The following is a 22,508-nucleotide window of genomic DNA, read 5'->3' as shown; positions in this document are numbered from 1 at the left end:
ATGTTGGCTGCAACTGGTAAACATAGCATCTGCAATATTTTATAAGACTAAAAAAATAATTAAAACCATGCTTTAAAAAAGTTTTTTTGTTATATAGAACATAATAAAGAATATGCAAAAAAAAACAACAACACTTTAGCAGTCTCTTTACTCACCTCAATAAGCTCGCATATTCCCTGAGCTGTCACAGACTCCGGAGCTTCAGGTCCTCCTGGTTTAGCAGCAACAGATATGATAGGAGACCCGTGGAATCTATCACAGAGAAACACACAGTGACTGGATGTTAGTAAGCTTCTGCCAGTAAGAAAGGGAACAAAAATATGGACAGCAACAGATGATTGGGACAAAATGAAAAAAAAAAAAGATTAATAATAAAAAGAATTGGGCAAACAGTTCTACAAAACAGACAAAACTCCCTAGAAGCAATACTAGTTAGGGCCCATGAGCACTTTTAAGGCTTTGTATATGCAGTAACAATCACTTGAGGATGTTCTTGCTGGAAACCAGCTGAAAAAATGCATCTACCATTTTTGTTTTTTTAATGCAGAAAAATAAACATAAAAAGTTTAAAGAAATAAATAACATGATATAATATACATTTGAGCTCCGGATGATTTTACCCCCTTCCTGATCAGGCTATTTTTTTTTTCTATTTAGCACTGTGCGACTTTACCTGGTAATTGCGCGGTCATGCAATGTTGTACCCATACAAAATTTATATACATTTTTTTTCCACAAATAAAGCTTTCTTTAGGTGGCATTTAATCACCACTGGGTTATTTTATTTTTTGCAATATAAACAAAAAAGACCCAAACATTTTAATAAAAACAAGAACAATATTTTCTACTTTCTGACATTAAACATATCCAAAAAAAATGTTTAAAAAAAAACAAATTTCTTCACAAATTTTGATTGAAATGTTTTCTGATATAAAAAAAAATTCCAATGAAGTATTTACTGATTGATTTGCATGAAAGTTATAGCGTCTACAACCTATGGTATAGATACTGGAATTTTTATTTATTTAGTTATTTTTAAACTAGTAATGGAAGTGATCAGCAACTTATAGTGTGACTGCGATAGTGTGGCGAGCAATCTGACACTAACTGCCACTGACATCTCTAATGACACGAATACGGTGATTGGTGCTAAATATATACACTATCACTGTACTAATGACACTGGCTGGGAAGAGGTTAACATATTGGGCGATCAAGGGGTTAAATGTGTGCCTAACAATGTTTACTGCGTGTACTGTGTGCTGTTTTACTAAGCAATGCACTTTGCAGGGAGAAAAAAAATGGCAGATCGCTACTGTATAAAGAGAGCCCTGTGTTGTTTACCAACACAGAGCTCTTTTTCTGTCATTCTCACAGCCAAACAGGCAGGTCCTGGTCAATGATTTATGGCCAGAACCCTCTGATCGGCTGACAGAATGACAGAAGAGGGACTTGTGCTGCAGTGAATGACAGTACAGTCAGCCGCAAAGTACAGGTACGTTACGGTGCCCATACGAGCCGACCTGTTGCAGTAAATACACTGATGCGGGTTGGCAAGCGTAATATATATATATATATATATATATATATATATATATATATATATATATATATACACACACACACACACACACACACATATATATATATACATATCTACATACATAAACACATATATATAATTAGCATACAGAAACCGCTAACCTGCATCTAAAATTTAGGAGCAGAAAAAAAAACGTTTTTGTAGAGTTTTGCGGAGCATTTTGAGAGCAGAAAAAAAAACCCACTAAAAACGCTACAAAAACACTCTTAACAGCATTTTTGTACTGTTAAAATGCTAATAAAATGTGAATGCTCCTAAAACGCTACTAAAAAAACGCTATTACCAGCGTTTGGGCCTACAAAAAAAGCGCTAGTGTACATGGAGCCATAGGGTTAACATCTATTCGCCTCCTAACAGCACCCATATGGAAGAAAAATATATTTGAAATATATTTTAAAAATATTCTTCCCAAATATATTTGAAATGCTACAATTTTGGTCATATTCAATATATTTAAAAAAATAAATATATATATATATATATATATATATATATATATATATATATATATATAAATATATATAAATATATATATTTACTGCATGTTGAATTGCGTTTTATTACAAAATATATGAAAAATATTTTTAAAAATGCATTTCAAATATACTGTATGTCTTTAAGAGTACAAATCTACATTTTTGGAATTCATTTACATATATGTAAAAATATATGTTAAAATTACTGTTTTATATGTCAAAAAAAAATCTAAAGAATATATTATTTAAAAATACATTTTTAAAATATATTCTTCAGATTTGTTTTTTTAACATATAAAAAAGTCATTTTACATATATTTTTACATATATTTGTAAATGCATTCCAAAAATGTAGATATGTATTTTAAAGACATACAGTATATTTGAAATGAATTTTTAAAAATATGTTTTATATATTGTGTAATAAAAACGCAATTCAACATGCAGTATATAAATATATTATATATATATATAATATAGATAGATAGATAGATAGATAGATATTTATAAATATAAAATATATATATTTTGAAATACATTGAATACGGCCAAAATTTTAGCATTTCAAATATATGTCAATATATTTGGGAATAATATTTTTAAAATATATTTCAATATATATAAAGGAATATATTGAAAATGGCCAAAATTTTATATTTTTTAATATATTCTTCAGATTTTTTTTTTTAACATATAAAAAAGTCATTTTAACATATATTTGTAAATGCATGCCAAAAATGTAGATAAGTATTTTAAAGACATACAGTATATTTGAAATGCATTTTTAAAAATATGTTTCATATTTTGTGTAATAAAAACGCAATTCAACATCTAGTATATAAATATATATAATAGATGATAGATAGATAATAGATAGATAGATAGATAGATAGATAGATATTTTGAAATATATTGAATATGGCCAAAATTGTAGCATTTCAAATATATGTCAATATATTTGGGAATAATATTAAAATATATTTCAATATATATAAAGAAATATATTGAAAATTGCCAAAATTGTATTTTTTTTAAATATATTCTTCAGATTTTTTTTTTTAACATATAAAAAAGTCATTTGAACATATATTTGTAAATGCATTCCAAAAATGTAGATATGTATTTTTAAAGACATACAGTATATTTGAAATTCATTTTTCAAAATATTTTTCATATATTTTGTAATAAAAACGCATTTCAACATGCAGTACATATATATTTATTGAAATATATTGAATATGGCCAAAATTGTAGACGTTCAAATATAGGTCAATATATTTGGGAAGAATATTTTTAAAATATATTTCAAATATAATTTTCTTCCATGTGGGCAGATACATTTTTGGAATGCATTCCCACCGCACAGCCATAGACAGACCAAACAATATTTTCAAAGGACAGCAGTTCACATCCTTGTGTTGTGTTGAGTGCAGCAAGTACAGCATGCTGCAATTTTTTCCAACGCACATAAATGCAACACACACACACATAAAAAGTCTCCTCCCTTTGATGATTCTTCCCCATTCCACTTCTGGATTATAAAATAAAGATGTTTCAGTGAAGAAACTAAATGCATTTAAAAGACACTGCAGTGCGTTCAAAATACATGTCAACACATGCAAACACGCTTGCGTTACTACAGGAAAAAAAATGGAGATTGTGGTGTGAAGAAGCCTCTGGGAGGTAAAAGTTCTCCCTTTAGGACCAAGTTATGAAAAGGACAGTGGAAAGGAAAGGCAGACCAACAATCTCTATCATCAAAAGAGTTAATTGCATAGGCTAAAAGACACACAAATGCAAGGACATGACCACTGGGCTGAATGGTAATGGGGGGGTTGGGGGTCAAATCCTCTAATCTATTATTATTTTTGGATCTTGGCATCTTATTGACTCCACATGTGGATTTATTTGACAATATTAGCGGAGACGAGAGGGAGCCACGTTCGGCATGAGATGGTGTTCTGCGCTCAGCATGTGAACGTTGTCTCCAATGTCAGGCTCGTTGTTATCCTCCAAAGAGACCTCGTGGCCTTTCTTATTAAACAGAAACATGGCTGGGTCACTCTTTACGAAGCATGGAGCTTCAAGTTACACGACTAGATTTACCGCAGTCAAAGGCACCATTTTTAAATTGGACAACTCCACTTCTGTATGAAACTCCTACAAACATAATTTCGTAAGTTCATTTTCTGAAAATGTATCCAGACCAAAAAATGTTGTATCTTGCAGCTCTTACCAAACCTCAAAAGTGGTGGCTGCATTATTTTTTTCTGTTTTCTTTCATTTTCACCTGGGGATCCTGCTAGTAACACACTTTCTGTCTTGGGAGGGCAACGCTCACTACCATACTGTAGCTATGGAGGAGCCACGGAATCACCCTACCACAGGAAGTGTGTTAAGAAGACAAGACCCTTTCCTCTCTTCTCCAGTGTATAACATGGAGTGTTCTCTAGCCCAAGGTTCCTCAACCTTCGGTTAAGGCACGTTCTACAATTATGGACAGTTCCGAGGCACCCTTTAAAATTATGGACAGTTCTGAGGCACCTTATAAAATTATGGACAGTCCCGAACCACCTTTTAAAATTATGGACAGTTTTGAGGCACCTTTTAAAATTATGGACAGTCTTGAGGGACCCTTTAAAATTATGGACAGTCCCGAACCACCTTTTAAAATTATGGACAGTCTTGAGGTACCTTTTAAAAATTATGGACAGTCCCGAGGCACCCTTTAAAATTATGGACAGTCCCGAGGCACCCTTTAAAATTATGGACAGTCTTGAGGCACCCTTTAAAATTATGGAAGTTTTGAGGCACCCTTTAAAATTACGGACAGTTTTGAGGCACCTTTTAAAATTACGGACAGTTTTGAGGCACCTTTTAAAATGATGGACAGTTTTGAGGCACCTTTTAAAATGATGGACAGTTTTGAGGCACCTTTTAAAATTATGGACAGTTTTGAGGCACCATTTAAAATTATGGACAGTCTTGAGGCACCCCATTCTAAAATGTAAAAAAATATTTTAATAGTTTTATATAAACGCGGCAACATCCACACATGTAGGACACCCAACATTAGAAGTGATTTATTCTTCCAAATCAAATACACTTTGCACACTGGTCCTGACTAGTATTACTGTGTTTCTCTCAGTTTTTCTCCATCACTAATTTGACCCCAGCACTGATGGAGAGGGGCAAGGGAGGGTCAAAAAAAATGCTGTGCAGGCAACTGATGTCCTCCTTATCAACTGATGATGTCATTGGTTATCAGCATGCCGGTGGCTAGAAGGTTGTAATGGCACACAATGAAAACCTGTGGCTTTGTGAAACTAAAAGTCAGGTTTGTTCCACCCGCTGGCTTGTATACAAGTTTTGTGCAACTTTTAGACATTTTGCCAAGGCACCCCTGAAGAAGCCTCAAGGCACCCCTGAAGAAGCCTCAAGGCATCCCTGAAGAAACCTCAAGGCACCCCTGAAGGCTGATCTAGCCTACACAAATAACAATGTAACTGATAACAGAGCAGAAAGTCATAGAGCACACGCAGTCAGCTTAAAGCAGAACTTCAGTATAACCCACAATCTGCGCTCAGAGAAAAACAAACACCAATATATAGCATGGACACTCTACCTCGATGCCAGGCACCTCATATAAAGTGTTTAAAATAAAGTGCAGCACTCAAAACTCATCAGGGGCCATCGTCATCTGTGATGAAACGCGTAGGGCGGAGCCACGCACACGCTACCACACATGCACGATCGGCTGGTGACCATTTTGGACGCTGGAAAGACTTGCTTTAGCGTTTATACATGATGACTTGTACCCTTTATCATATGAGTGCAATTTTACTTGAAAAAAATGTCAGGTCTTTGATGGTTATACACTATGTGGAGTAATTTTTCATTACATGCATAATACTACGAGCTCCAGTTTTAATTAACTCGTCTTGGAGTGGTTGGAGCCATTATATCTAGTGGGATAGATTTGGGAGGATCATCTCTCATCACCTTGGGTGGCCAGAGTAGGAGTATAGTAGTCCATTTTTCTTGGTGTCATCAACAATATTTTATAGAGCACAGATTGACCACTCTTAGCAGGCGGTCACAAACCGTCTGGTGAACCTTGTATGGGAGTGGATGGTGTCACATTGGCTATCTGAAAGATGGAAACTGACTGCTGGAAAACGTAGGTTAAAAAATGTCTGTTTAGCCGCCTTTGCATAACGCGTTTATGCGCGTTTATGTGCATCTGCATTTAGAAGCGTTTTTTTTAAAGATAAGCACAGGTGAACCTCCCAAATGCCCAGAATGTACTGAAAAGTGTTAAATTATTAACTATTTCAGACTTTTTCAGAGAAATACAGAGAGTAGAAGCAGAGACAGCAGTATGTGTTGAGATTAGCTTAGGTGTGAGTTGCTCATTAACATTTCTTTTGTTTCCAAGGGTGGGAAAGGTGTCTGGTGGAGGGAGTCATTAAGGCCACCTGGCAGGGGGTCTTCATGAGGAATTTGAGGTGTGAATGGTCATTAACATATCTTTTGTTTCCAAGGGTGGGAGAGGTATGAGGTGTGAATTGGTCATTACAGTGTGTGACAAGCTAGGTAGGAACATCCTGTGTTCAGTGTTTTGTACATCTGAGTACCTTGAAAACGCTTTGCATACATTTATCATGATGAAAACAGGCTCTGGACAGCATCGGGAACTGGAAGAGTTAAAAAAAATTTCAGACGCAAACGCTTATAAACGCGATTTGCCACGTTTACAAGCATTTTGCGTTTGAAACGCTGATAAAATCGACTGCTGAACGCAAGTTTTCTGCGTTCAAAAAAACGACTGTAAACTCAAATGCCTGTAAACGACGATGTGTACATGGACACATAGGAAAACATTAGGGAGAGTTCAGGGGCTGCTGAAAAAAACGCTGAACAGCTCTTAAACGTGAGTCAGCTGCAGTGTACATGAGCCATTATAATTCAGCAGCTGGTGTATGTGTAACGGATCCCAGCACTGGCAAATTTGGTAATATTGGTTTAAATACTACTACCCAGTGCCAAAGCTTCTGGAATTGGCTCAAAGTGTAGTGAAATTGAGGGGTCACCCTTCCTGTGTCCGAGCAGGATGTCCCTGTGATCTGGTGGGGGGGTCTCCACAGGCTCCAGCCTCTCCGATACACATTGAATTTTTAGCGTGAGCCTACAACAGTGACTTCCAGTGAGTGTAATCCGTTTGCCCACGGCTCTGATTGGGAACATTCATACGGAGAGTCAAAAGAGATTAACCACAAAGCTTGGGGAAATTCAATTACACTTAATCCAAACAGCAAAAAAACGAACATTGCGTGAAGAGGAACAATTGTTGAAACAGGTGTATTCATTTTAACAAATAATAACAAGCCGCTGAACGGACTCGGGGAAGAATGACTACAGCTAGGTGACGCTTGGTGCTCATACGACGAAGGCTTTCTCTTTAGAGGGACTGCCAAAAAACTAATGTAGTGTTCAGAATCGTTTTCTGCCACCGAGGACAAGATCAACTGTTCTTCGGCAGAAAACTGTGCAGTAAAGACGACAGATCAGATATTTCCATTATAAAGGTTTTAAGACTTTCTATATAGCTGCTATTAAGCCACTCCTATTGTAAAGTATACCTAAAAGGCAAAAATAACATTTTTATACAAACCGGTAAAATAATATTTTTTTTGGAGTCTATTATACAGGAAGTCTTTCACCTACGGGTCATACTGCCGCCTACAGGAGGATTGGACACTGGCAAATTAAAAAGTGCAAGCTACCTGGCCTTCATGGTTCCTTGATAGTGGCATATGCTTTCCCCTCAGTGGATTGATTGCCAACATGTTTTAATTCACGACTCCTTAGGAAGGGTCTGTATCACGTACCTGGTGATGGAGGCCAATGGAGAGAGGGCTTTCCTTGCGGCTAAGTTCCGGACTCCCCTGAGAGTGGGACAGCAGGAGTCAGGCCCAAAGTTGCACAGGTCACCTGTAGGAGTGCTGGTTGGTGGTCCACTCAGAAGCACAGCCGATGTATGGAAATAAGTCTACAGACAGGTGGCGCCTGTGCGAGGTATGCAAGCCCTTCTGAGGTTTAGATGTTTACTGGGTAGTCGGTTCAAGCCAAGGTCAGGTACCAGGTGGGAATCAGAGCAGACGTAGTCAGATGGGATAGCTGAGGTCATACACAGAGGAGCAAGAGAGAGAGTATGCGTAAGCCAAGCTGAGGTCAGATCAGGGGTAAAGCAGAGTAGACAGGTCCAGGAGCAAGCCAAGGAAATCACAGGTCACAATCACAGGAAACAGGAACAAGGCACGGAGAGCTAGAGATCATCCAGCAACTTGAGGAAGTGATGAGCCTCCTTATAAAGGCTGTCTGGCACCAAACCGAGGCTGATGCGTGCTTCTGCGGCCATACAGGGTACTGGCAGAAATGCAAGATCTTCCAGAACTTCAGCCGTGGACGTGACCCTGACAGTCTGCCTCCTGGGTGTTTTAGATGTGCTCTCCTCTCTGGGTCATTTTACTCTTCAAGCTACCCTTTGATAGGTTTACTTTTATTTCATATAACTGATGCAATTTGATGCAACGTTCTGATTTTCTATTAACCTTATTGGCCCTCGTTGCTATGCGTATCTGTTGCTATGAATAAAGAATTAAAAAATAAATAAATGTGTAGGCCATCCAATGATGACCCCTTCTACTAGCATGGCTCACGTTATCAGAAAAGCAGTATAGAGAGCATGACCATTGTGTTGCTGTGGCTATTTGCGTGATTTTTATAGCATAGATCTATACATGGAATAACATTTTAGTTATATGTGTTGTTTTTGGAAGCTAGGCCTCCTCTGTTCATATGTTAATGAACTGGATGGACAGGTTCATGAACTCAGGAAGTCATGCTAACCTGCTACCATAACAGAATCTGAAGAGCACCCTACACAGAACCCAGTGCCTGATGGTCACTTCCAGGTCATCTCTGCAATTTCCAGTCTAGCATGGTTTGGACGTGGAAAACAAAAGCCAGGCTGACAATAGCCGCTTCAGAGAGCTGCAATTTGGAGAGACCAGTTCTAGTAGCTATGTAGAGTCTTGACTGAGAAAAATGTTGAAGAGTAAGAAAAAATGGTGCTAGCAAATAAATATAGGTTAGTCTTACACAGCACAGGTGAAGAAAAGCTGTTAATCTACCCTTGGTAGGAAGGGTTAGCCTGGACTTGCCTACAGTTTTGTTTGCCATTGTCCCATTGTCCTGTATGTGGCAGTATAACCCGAAGGTGAAGAGCTTCCTATGCCCACCCCCCAATGTATGAAGAAGAACGTTTATTTTATATTTTTTAGAGTGAGAAAGGGATTGAACTCTTGTCGTATTCCTATTGTTGTACGTCTCTTCACTTGGCCCTGGTAATGAAAGAAAAAGTCTCCAGTGCCATCACAATACAAAAATGTACAGATGCCCAGACATACCATTAGGTGACCTCACCAGCACTTCAAAAACGTGAGGCAACAGTGACGCATTATTATTATTATCAACAATTCCTGAGAGAGCTGAAAGCTAGACAGTTCTTCCCACCTCTTGTGTGTTTCTATAGGCCTAGTACTATGACTAACAGCCTTACTTGCCAACAGGATGTTAATAAGGCCCCCGATTCTGGGATTCTTCCAGCACTGCGACACTTAGCTAAAGCTATGTTCAGGGTCTATATTGTATTACAAACATGTCAGGGATCCCCGCGGCGCTGGTCCCGGCGCAGGCGCAGTGCACCGCCCTGTGCAAAGACGCGAGCGCTGGGTCCTGGCCGGCCACGGCGTTCAGGTTCGCGCATGCGCAGTAGAAGCCGCGGGCGCGCGCTTGGCACCAATGACGGCGCAGGGCGCGATATTTAAACGACCCTGAGCTGTCATTCAGTGCCTTCTGGTCTCTCCTGTATCCCTGAACCTGCGAACCCGTGCCCTATAAGTTACTGACCCGGATTGTACCTGACCTTGCTGTATTCTCCTACTCTGACCCTTGGCTTGCCTGACCTCTCTACTGGAAGCCCCTTATTAGATCTGACCTTCTGTTGCTGACCTGGAGTGTGACCCGACTAATCTCTGCCGGCTGCTTTGTACCGCACTGTCCCCACCGTTACCGACCCGGCTTGTCTGACCTCGCATCTGCTCAGCCAGCCATCCATCCATCCCAACGGGGTCACCCGACCTCCTCATATCAGGCTCTTCCCCGTGGGAGCCCCTGGCGACTACCCCTACCACTGACAGGTATACTCAGTAGCCACGACCTGGTCTCAGGGTACTCCAAGTCCATCCCCACCATCAGGGGCCCTGGTGAACAAGTACTCTGGGGCTTAGATTCCGTGCTCTGGGGACGCCTGATCAGTGGAGTGCTGGTGGTACCGCCGGGCGGTCCCTTACAAAACATGTCTTTTGGAGCCTGAGATGCTGGATATCCAGCAGGAATTGTCCACATCACCTAGGCAGCAATGTGGACACCCGAAGAAGAACCCTTCCATTCTGCTATGGAGAAAACAGAAGACCTAATTCTCAGCGCATCAAGTGACCACGAATTCAGGTACGCATTTTAGGCTTTTGGCCTTGTCTAAAAGGTCCACTTACTTTGTATTCTCCAGTGTCTTCTGCATCTTCTTGGTCATTCTGTCAATAGCTGCCTGCCTCTTGTTTTCCGGAAGCAAGTCGATTTTATTCAAGACCACCACCATCTTGTTGCAGGCAATCTGACCTATGACCAAACACTCGGCTGACTGCGTCTGCATGCCCTTTGTCACGTCGATAACCAGCATCATCAGATCGATAATCTGTGCCCCTGCCCAGAAAGAGACAATAAAAACTGTCAGAGCTTCAGATACAGAAGGAGAAAAAGTGGAATTATCATCTGAAGTGGAGAGGAATAAAATTCTCAGACATGACCTATGGTGAAAAATAGGCTTGGCTATCATCCTAAATTCTGTGAGGGACAACTACAAGTAGTAATATATTTCGATGTGATGATTAGACCTATGATTGTCTATTTGATTAAAAAACAAAGTGTTCTATCAGCTTCCTGAAAGGGATTAAATGTGCCAGTATTAGTCAAGGGGAACAGCATGTCCCTGGTCCTTTAAAGCATGGTAGTTTGTGCCAGGTTTGATGCATTAAGACACACCATTAATTCGGACTTCTGACCTCAGGACAATGTAGGACACAGTAATGTGATGGTCAGCAGAAAGAACAAGTAGGAGCTGCTGGACCATGAAGATGGACACTCCTGGATGGATAGGTTTCCCAGTAGGCTTCACAACAGAGCAGCAGCCAGTGTTATTTATTATTTATTTCAGGTACTTATATAGCGCCATCAATTTACATACATATTGTACATTCACATCAGTCCCTAACTCTCAAGGGGCGTACAATCGAAGGTCCCTAACCCTCAAGGGGCGTACAATCTAAGGTCCCTAACCCTCAAGGGGCGTACAATCTAAGGTCCCTAACCCTCAAGGGGCGTACAATCTAAGGTCCCTAACCCTCAAGGGGTGTACAATCTAAGGTCCCTAACTCACATTCATACATACACATTCTAGAGCCAATGTAGACAGGATCCAATTAACCTACCAGCATGTCTTTGGAGTGTGGGAGAAAACTGGAGTACCCGGAGGAATCCCACGCAGGCACAGGGAGAACATGCAAGCTCCAGGTAGGTGGTACCGTGGTTGGGTTTCGAACCAGCGACCCGAGTACTGCCAGGCAGAAGTGCTAGAGGAAAGAAAGTATTTAACCACTTCTTTTTAAGTATGTATTTTCCTGAAAGCATTTTATATATGACATGGTCAGGTTAAGTGCACTTGTGCACAGACTATGCGCTGAATCTGAAAAGGCAGTAAAATAGCTTTAAGACAAACCCACGCCGATTAATGTAGCTGCAGACACTCTGAAGTAATTCATCCTCAAATTTCAAACAGAGGAACTGAATTCAGCTCATCTCCCTACAACTTCTCTGGCAGCAATAAAGTGTAACCTGCTATTAGAAGTCAAATTAAATCTGAATTCAGAGTCATTGTTGCGATTCTTAAAGTAGGTTAAAAGCCTATTCTTTTTTATTTGGGCAGCACAGTGGCTAAATGGTCGTTGGTTTGAACCCCAGCCATGGCACCACTTTTTTTTTTACCGCATCAAAAATGCAGCATGCAGGACTTTAAAAAAAAAAAAAAAAACACCGAGCCCATAAAACGGACCATTGTGAAGAGTTTCATAGGAATACATGGTCACTCGTTTTTCTTCAGCTTTCTTTACGTAAAAGCAGAAGAAAATTGGATCAATGTGGGGCAGCACAATAGCTAAATGGTTAGCACTTGTGCCTGGCAGTACTACGGTCGTTGGTTCAAATCCCAACCATGGCACCACCTGCCTGGAGTTTGCATGCTCTCCCTGTGCCTGCGTGGGTTTCCTCTGGGTACTCCGGTTTCCTCCCACACTCCAAAGACATACTGGTAGGTTAACTGGATCCTGTCTAAATTGTCCCTAGTATGTGTATGTATGAATGTGAGTTAGGGACCTTAGATTGTACGCCCCTCGAGGGTTAGGGACCTTAGATTGTACACCCCTTGAGGGTTAGGGACTGATGTGAATGTACAATATATATGTAAAGTGCTGCGTAAATTGACGGCGCTATATAAGTACCTGAAATAAATACATTTCAAGCATCCATTTACAATAAGGCAACATAAAGCATTAGCTATGTTTGGGGAAATATATCTCCAATCTCATTTACTCTTTGTTCTGCACATCCTCGTGCATCAATTCGGCTGGCTTGAACTTGCGGTCGGGGAGGGAATGGAATGCGCAGTGTAGAGGTCACATGATCAGCAGTCCAATCCCTCATCCCACTTGCTCAGCGCATGCCCCTTACTGCTCCAAGCTTGCCCATGCCAGCTGTACATTTGGCCCCTCTTGCTCCTTGCTAAAGCAGCACATGCACACCATTTCCAGGACTGAAGCATGCACACCCCAGGGGCATCACCATGGTCACATGATCACCATCTCCAGTTCCTGAAAACGAGGCACATGTGCACTCCATCACCAGCTGAAGAAAACATACAAGGGTGGCTCCACGGAACCCTGCAAGGCAGCGTTGCCATCCTCAAGACGCAAATGTAGACGCAAGAAACCTCCAAGGCAGGACGCACACGAATCTCGAGCGACAGAAAGCAAAGAGCAAACACAGTAAATCCTGTACAAAATGAACACTCTTGTCCAGGGGCGGACTGACTATTCGAGCCCTCAGGCACTGCCCGAGGTCAGTAGGGGGCCCCATGAGATGCCCCTGGTACCTTTTTCATAGGCTTTGAGTGTGGGCAAGGACACAGGGGCCCCATGATCCCCTATTGCCCGGGGGCCCCATGAGTTGTCAGTCCGCCCCTGCTCTTGTCAGGGCTACAGATAAGAAAGCCCCTCAAGACTGTGAGCCAACGTGTAGGCTCAGAGCAGGCTCCTCTTCAATCTGGTCGTTAAGGTAGGGTAACTGTCACTGAAAACCTCCACTCCATGTTCTCCAAAGACATGCTGGTCGGTTAACTGGATCCTGTCCAACACGGCCCTAGTATGGGTATGTATGAATGTGAGTTAGGGAACACCTCCTGGAGAGTGTCCTTCACTTGTCTGGATGTTGTGAATGGGTTTTTCTTTACCATAGAGAGGATCCTGCAATCATCCACCACTGTTGTCTTCCGCGGACATCCATGCCTTTTTAGGTTGCTGAGCTTCTTTCCTCAGAATGTACCAAACGGTTGATTTGGCCATTCCTAATGTTGCTGCCATCTCTCTGGTGGATTGGTTTCATTTTTGAAGCCTAATGCCCCGTACACACGATAAGAATATCGAACGATCGACCGTTTTTTTTCGCCTGCTAGTCTCACATCGAAAGTGAAAAGGTTACTAAAGATACAAAAATTTTCCTATAAAAGAAAAGAATTTTGAAAGTGATCATGTATTACATTGTATTTGTATTGTATTTTCAGACGACTACTATACTGATTAAACGAAATCTGGTATCGTACGAGAAAAATTTTTGCGCTTGTCCCTTCGGATATTGTCGTACGAAGTGTCATGATCGGCTCTCGAAAACTGTGTACTAACAATCCGATTATCGGATGATCGGTCCTCGTAAGAACATTTTCGTATGATTTTCTTACAGTGTGTACGGGGCATTACAATGGCCTTCACTTGCATCGACAGCTCCTTTGAACGCATGATGTAGGTTCACAGAAATCGATTCCAAATGCAAATACCACACTTAGAATCAACTCCAAACCTTTCCCCTGCTTAACTGATGAAGAAATAACGAAGGAGTAGCCCACACCTGGCCATGAAACAGCTTTTGATTCAACTGTCCAATTACTTTTGGTCTATTGAAAAAGGGGGGATGGCTACTCTTAAGAGCTGTAATTCCTAAACCCTTCCTCCAATTTGGATGTACATACCCTCAAATTACACCCGAGAGTGTTCACTTTCATCCCATATCCATTATATAACTATAGCTTGAATGTGTTTTGGTAAGTACCTGAAAAAAACTAAAATTGTGCCTGTGTCCAAATATATATGGACCTAACTGTATATATGTAAAGCGCTGCGTAAATTGACGACACTATACAAGTACCTGTAATAAATATATACAGTCAGGTCCATAAATATTGGGACATCGACACAATTCTAACATTTTTGGCTCTATACACCACCACCATGGATTTGAAATGAAAAGAATAAGATGTGCTTTAACTGCAGACTGTCAGCTTAAATTTGAGGGTATTTACATCCAAATCAGGTGAACGGCGTAGGAATTACAACAGTTTGCATATGTGCCTCCCACTTGTTAAGGGACCAAAAGTAATGGGACAATTGGCTTCTCAGCTGTTCCATGGCCAGGTGTGTGTTATTTCCTCATTATCCCAATTACAATGAGCGGATAAAAGGTCCAGAGTTCATTTCAATTGTGCTATTTACATTTGGAATCTGTTGCTGTCAACTCTTAAGATGAGATCCAAAGAGTTGTCACTATCAGTGAAGCAAGCCATCACTAGGCTGAAAAAACAAAACAAACCCATCAGAGAGATAGCAAAAACATTAGGTGTGGCCAAAACAACTGTTTGGAACATTCTTAAAAAGAAGGAACGCACCGGTGAGCTCAGCAACACCAAAAGACCCAGAAGACCACGGAAAACAACTGTGGTGGATGACCGAAGAATTCTTTCCCTGGTGAAGAAAACACCCTTCACAACAGTTGGCCAGATCAAGAACACTCTCCAGGAGGTAGTGTGATGGATTTGGTAAAATGCCTATTTCGTTTCCTATTGAATATATATATACGCTATTTCTATGAGTTTTATAAATATTTACTTTTATACTTTAATACTATTTCTTTCCACATATTTATAAATGTTTAGCATGAATATATATGCTGTGTGAATATTTTCTGCCTGCTGGGCTTTGTGGTACTTTAAGAAATCCTTGCTTAAGAAATATTTGCTCACAGGAACAGACCCCCTCCCATCGTGTGATTTGGAAGACAAAAGAATGTTTTTCTCTTTTTAAGATAAGACTGAAGAAGATCACACCTATACCATGACGGAGATTGTTTTCGTGTAAAGTGACCAATCAAAGACTAATATAATGCTTATGCTGTTATCACGTGATGTTCGCATCATTTTTCATATATAAACTCACGGTTTCATTTCAATAAATTAGAGAGAAGTTTTCACAGACCAAAGGTGTCAGTGTGAGTTTCTTTATGTGCGCACATTCCAAAAGCTGGCCAGCTTCATAAATTTTGGACAGGAACAGATAAGCACTGGATGATTAAGTCCATGACTAAAACAGTAGGTGTATGTGTGTCAAAGTCAACAATCAAGAGAAGACTTCACCAGAGTGAATACAGAGGGTTCACCACAAGATGTAAACCATTGGTGAGCCCAAAAAAAACAGGAAGGCCAGATTAGAGTTTGCCAAAGGACATGTAAAAAAGCCTTCACAGTTCTGGAACAACATCCTATGGACAGATGAGACCGAGATCAACTTGTACCAGAGTGATGGGAAGAGAAGAGTATGGAGAAGGAAAGGAACTGCTCATGATCCTAAGCATACCACCTCATCAGTGAAGCATGGTGGTGGTAGTGTCATGGCGTGGGCATGTATGGCTGCCAATGGAACTGGTTCTCTTGTATTTATTGATGATGTGACTGCTGACAAAAGCAGCAGGATGAATTCTGAAGTGTTTCAGGCAATATTATCTGCTCATATTCAGCCAAATGCTTCACAACTCATTGGACGCTTCACAGTGCAGATGGACAATGACCCAAAGCAGACTGCAAAACCAAAGAGTTTTTTAAGGGAAAGAAGTGGAATGTTATGCAATGGCCAAGTCAATCACCTGACCTGAATCCGATTGAGCATGCATTTCACTTGCTGAAGACAAAACTGAAGGGAAAATGCCCCAAGAACAAGCAGGAACTGAAGACAGTTGCAGTAGAGGCCGGGCAGAGCATCACCAGGGATGAAACCCAGCGTCTGGTGATGTCTATGCGTTCCACACTTCAGGCTGTAATTGACTGCAAAGGATTTGCAACCAAGTATTAAAAAGTGAAAGTTTGATTTATGATTATTATTCTGTCCCATTACTTTTGGTCCCTTAACAAGTGTAAGGCACATATGCAAACTGTTGTAATTCCTACACCGTTCACCTGATTTGATGTAAATACCCTCAAATTAAAGCTGACAGTCTGCAGTTAAAGCACATCTTGTTCGTTTCATTTCAAATCCATTGTAGTGGTGTATAGAGCCAAAAATGTTAGAATTGTGTCGATGTCCCAATATTTATGGACCTGACTGTAAATGTACAACATCAGCCTTGCTGTCCACTTCAGTTAAGGGAGACCAATACTGAAATACAAGCAGCAGCAGAAGGCTCCCCGGCATTGTGCATTACCAGAAGACTTTTTATTAAATAAAACCAAATGTCAATGTACTCAGAAAAGGTACACAAGCCGGCAAAAATGTATAAGATTCTCACAGAGTTAATCACGGAAGTAAAACCAATGTACATAGAAAAATGGGAAAGGGATTTGGGGATAGAGATAGATGAGGATAAACAGAGGAAAATATATAGACTTACACTCGAAAATGTCAGCATGAGAGAGGTGGAGGTAAATTATAAGTGTTTGGCAAGATGGCACATCACACCGCGTGTTGAACATAAAATGGGTATAGAGAGAACACAAGAGTGTTGGCGGGGGTGTGGAAAGATTGGTACGTGGTTTCATATATGGTGGGAGTGCCCAAAGATCCAAAGCTTCTGGGAGACAATGGTCAACTTAATAAGGAAAATCTCAGGGATAAAGATAGGATTAGATCCAGAAGTGTGCTTATTACATAATACAGAGCTACCAGTGAATAAATACAAAGATTTGGGTATATGGTACTATGTGAATGCAGCAAAGGGTTTGATACCTAAATTCTGGCATAGTTCAGAGGTGCCGAGAGAAAAGGACTGGGTAGAGAGAGTAAATCAGATTAGTAGGATGGAGAAATTGTACTATATCCAAGAAGACAAGATGGAGATATACAATAGGAGATGGGGGAAATGGAAAGATTTTGTACATCAAACGAATATATGTGAAGCAATTGGAAGTGATAAGTGAAGTTCCTTGGTTTTATAGGGAAAGATGTAAGAGAGAATGCAGAGTGGGAGGGTGGTGGGACGTGGTAGGGAGGAGGGGTGGAGGGAAAGGATATAAAAACGGGGAAACAGAAGGAGAAAGGATTAAAAATTTTATATGTTATATGAGATCGTCGAAGAAATGTTTTGTTATGTTCTTCTTTCCTTTTTCCCTTTTTATATGTATTTATAAATATGAAAAATTAATAAATATTTGAATAAAAAAAAAAAAAAAAAAGAAAAAAGGTACACAAGCAAGTGTATGTATTATATCCAGTCCCAACACGAAAACGTGTCCATCCACAGGGGCATAGCTTACACGTTTCAAGGGCTCAGAGCTCTGAAGAGGGCTTTGCCCTTGAAACCCGTAAGCTGTGCCCCTGTGGATGGACATGTTTTCAGTGTCGGGACTGGATATGTCACATGCGCTCTCGTGTACCTTTGTCAGTACGCGGACATTTGGTTTTATTTAGTAAAGGATCTTATAGTAATGTACTAACCGAGACTTCTTCAGCTTTTACAGCAAATCCTGTAGAATGCTGCTATATGCCACATTTTACATTGAGGGTTTAATAACACAGGGTTTAATAACACTTTGTGCAGCAGCTAGAGAGGTCAGTGGATCCTTCGGTGTTAAAGTTCTTTTCTTGCTTTTTAAGAATTTGTAAATATTTAAAGGAGAACTCTATGCAGAGGTAAGAAAAGAAAGCCATATGTTAGCTGCTAGCCAACTTGGTGCTTACACAGGGCTGATGATTTTGCTCCCACCACCAGAGTTGAGTCTATCAAGAGGCACCAAACATGTCACATGGTGGTAGGGGAGTAACATGTCCCCCCATACCTGTAACGGGCGTATTTCTCTTCTCTCCTGGAAGCTAAATAAAGTGTCAAGAGAGCAAAGGAAAGATAAATATTTGATGCTGGGGAAGTTAGTGACCCTTTTGCAACATGGAGAAAATGAAAGTAAAAGCACCCTATGGAAGAAGAACCTTTATACTTAGCTATCCTGTGGCGAGTTACATCCTCATGCTTCTGCTCTTTGACACTTCCTGGTGTGTCGGATGGTGTGCTCCTCTCCAAGAGCTGTGGTTTCTCCTGTAAACCCCTATATGACTACTGTGTCCTGTGATGTCAGAGAGCAGTGCCGCCCTGAGCTTTTCAAAAGAGCAAAGATTTATCTCACCGCCCAACGGACAGGGTAGTATAAAGTTTCTTCTTCCATTACGTGCTTTTAAAATTAATGTGCTCCCTTTCGCACACGTAAACATCTTGCAATTAAATCCACCCAGGGCTCCAAATGTTTCCTTTTCCATGGAGAAAAGGCAATTATTCTAATTGTGTGAACTGAATTCACCTAATGGCTGAGCATAGAGGGTGGCGGCAAGTCCCAATGGTCAACTGAGGACAGAAAGGTGTTTTAGTCACATCTGCCTCTGTAGCCTAAAGCTGAACTTTTAGGTTACATGTACACTGGAACTGTCATAGACATCACCTCTACTGGCAGCAGAAAAATGCTAAACGCGGGAAAAACATGTGTAAACGTGGTACTGTGTTTAGCACTTGGATGTTTATTAATTTCATTGGCTACAGTACTTGCTACAGAAATGCACCTAAACGTGGGTTTAGCCCAGCAATGGGCAAACTACGGCCCGCGGGCCGTATACGGCCCGGCGGACCTTTTAATCCGGCCCGCGGATGTGGCTGTCAGGATGTGTGTAGACGGGGCAGCGTGACGAACGTGAGGGGAGGGGAGCTAGGCTTCTCTCACAGTCCGCCCTGAAGACCGGAACGGCGCGGGAAAACGGCGAGAGGAACGCGCGGAGCAAAGGTAAGTAAATTGACACAGGGGGGACTTGGCTTACTACTTGGGGGGGAATAGTACTGTGGGGGATGAAATACTATATGAGGGATGAATTAATATGGGGGATGAATTACTATGGGGGATGAATTACTATATGGGGGATGAATTACTATATGGGGGGATGAATTACTATATGGGGGATGAATTACTATATGGGGGATGAATTACTATATGGGGGATGAATTACTATAGAGGGGATGAATTACTATATGGGGGATGAATTACTATGGGGGATGAATTACTATATGGGGGATGAATTACTATATGGGGGATGAATTACTATAGGGGGGATGAATTACTATAGGGGGGATGAATTACTATAGGGGGGATGAATTACTATAGGGGGGATGAATTACTATATGGGGGATGAATTACTATGGGGGATGAATTACTATATGGGGGATTAATTACTATGCTTACTATGGGGGAATATTACTATACTTGCTATGGATGACACATACACATCATTCATCTACTCTTGGTCCGGCCCCCGGGTCCAATATATGAACCCATTGCGGCCCTCAAGTCAAAAAGTTTGCCCACCCCTGGTTTAGCCCTTGGGAGCATTTACTTGCGTTTGACGTTTTTTGGTCAATATGTTCCCCTCCTGAATGTGATTCTTCTGTGTTCAGGAGAGGAACATTTAACTGCCCCTAAACCCTGTTAAAAGCCTATGTGTGCATGGATACATGGGCTTTTATTGCATTGAGTTCAGGGGCTTTGGCAAAAAAAAACCTCCAAGAGCTCCTAAACTCAAGTTTAGGAGCAGCAGTGCACATGAGGTCTTATGAGGAAAACCTAATGCCCTTTAGGGTATATAGGTTACCAGTCTGATAAAAAAAAGGAACAAAACAAAAAGTGTATATAATATATATATATATATACCTAGATATATAGAAGCACAGTGGCTAAATGGTTAGCACTTCCGCCTGGCAGCACTAGGGTTGCTCGTTCAAATCCCAACCACAGCACCACCTGCCTGGAGTTTGCATGTTCTCCCTGTGCCTGCGTGGGTTTCCTCTGGGTATTCCGGTTTTCCTTTGAGATTCGAACCAACGACCCTAGTACTACCAGACAGAAGTGCCAACCATTTAGCCACTGTGCTGCCCAAATCATTGGATTCAGGTGTCCCAATCACCTCCATGGCCACAGGTATAAAAAAAACAAGCCCCTAGGCATGCAGACTGCTTCTACAAACATTTGTGAAAGAATGGGTCGGTCTCAGGAGCTCAGTGACTCCCAAGCGTGGTCCCGTGATAGGTTCCCACCTGTGTAATAAGTCCATCCGTGAAATCTCCTTGCTACAAAATATTCCACGCTCAACTGTTAGTGGGTTTATAACAAAGTGGAAGCAACTGGGAACAGCAGCAACTCAGCCACCAAGTGGTAGGCCACGTAAAATGACAGAGCGGGGTCGGCGCATGCTGAAGCGCACAGTGCGCAGAAGTCAACTGTCTGCAGAGTCAATAGCTAAAGACCTCCAAACTTCACCTGGTCTTCAGATTAGCACAACAACAGTGTGTAGAGAACTTCATGGAATGGGTTTCCATGGCCGAGCAGCTGCATCCAAGCCTTACATCACCAAGTGCAATGCAAAGCGTCGGATGCCGTGGTGTAAAGCATGCCGCCACTGGACTCTAGAGCAGTGGAGACATGAATCACGCTTCTCTGTCTGGCAATCCGATGGACGTGTCTGGGTTTGGCGGTTGCTAGGAGCATGGTACTTGCCTGACTGCATTGTGCCAAGTGTAAAGTTTGGTGGAGGGGGATTATGGTGTGGGGTTGTTTTTCAGGGGTTGGGCTTGGCCCCCTAGTTCCAGTGAAGGGAACGCATAAGGCATCAGCATACCAAGACATTTTGGACAATTTCATGCTCCCAACTTTGTGGGAAGAGTTTGGGGATGGCCCCTTCCTGTTCCAACATGACTGCCCACCAGTGCACAAAGCAAGGTCCATAAAGACAGCCTTCCAAATCATTGGATTCAGGTGTTACAATCCCCTCCATGGCCCCAGGTGTATAAAATCAAGCACCTAGGCATGCAGACTGCTTCTACAAACATTTGTGAAAGAATGGGTCGCTCTCAGGAGCTCAGTGACTCCAAGCATGGTACCGTGATAGGTTGCCATCTGGGTCTGGGTTTTGTGGTTGCCAGGAGAAGGGATCTCTTAAGGCAACATTTTGGACAATTTAATGCGCCCAACTTTGTGGGAGGAGTTTGGGGATGGCCCCTTCCTGTTCCAACATGACTGCACACCAGTGCACAAAGCAAGGTCCATAAAGACATGGATGAGCGAGTTTCGGGTGGAGAAACTTGACTGACCTGCACAGAGTCCTGACCTCAACCCCATAGAACACCTTTGGGATGAATTAGAGCGGAGACTGCTAGCCAGGCCTCCTCCCCCGACATCAGTGCCTGACCTCACAAATGTGCTTCTGGAAGAATGGTCCAACCTTCCCATAGACACCCTCCTAAACCTTGTGGACGGCTTTCCTAGAAGAGTTGAAGCTGTTATAGCTGCAAAGGGCGGGGCCAACTCGATATTGAACCCTATGGACTAAGACTGGGGGGCCATTAAAGTTCATGTGCGTGGAAAGGCAGGCGGCCCAATACTTTTGGCAAAATAGTGTGTGTATGTATATATATATATATATATATATATATATACATACACACATATATATATATATATATATATATATATACACATACAAACACAAACACACGGTGGTGAATTACTTGTATTTGATGCACCAAGTGATTCACCTCTGGTTTCGCTTTTCACAGAGGCTTTTTTCCCAATTTCTAGAGATCCATCATAGAGAATAAAATTCATGAGTCATGAGAAGATAAGGCTCTAGGAGTAG

At 41.3% G+C, this 22,508-nt stretch overlaps 1 protein-coding gene across 1 annotated transcript in view; it reads right to left on the bottom strand.

The window, feature by feature from the left end:
• The window catches only part of EEFSEC (eukaryotic elongation factor, selenocysteine-tRNA specific), a 307,938-nt gene that overhangs the window by 244,782 nt on the left and 40,648 nt on the right, over positions 1-22,508 (bottom strand). Inside the window, exons 2-3 of the mRNA XM_089682461.1 lie at positions 10,698-10,905; positions 156-252 (exon numbers count right to left, since the gene is read on the bottom strand). Of these exons, the coding sequence (XP_089538587.1) occupies positions 156-252; positions 10,698-10,905 (305 nt within the window). The remainder of the gene's footprint in view (positions 1-155; positions 253-10,697; positions 10,906-22,508) is intronic.

The sequence above is a fragment of the Staurois parvus genome, unplaced genomic scaffold, assembly GCF_062004578.1.
Source record: "Staurois parvus isolate SC_StPar_1 unplaced genomic scaffold, SC_StPar_1.0 ptg000290l, whole genome shotgun sequence".
NCBI lineage: Eukaryota > Metazoa > Chordata > Amphibia > Anura > Ranidae > Staurois > Staurois parvus.
The sequence above is the reverse complement of the archived record's forward strand: the minus strand, read 5'-3'. Positions and strand labels throughout refer to the sequence as shown.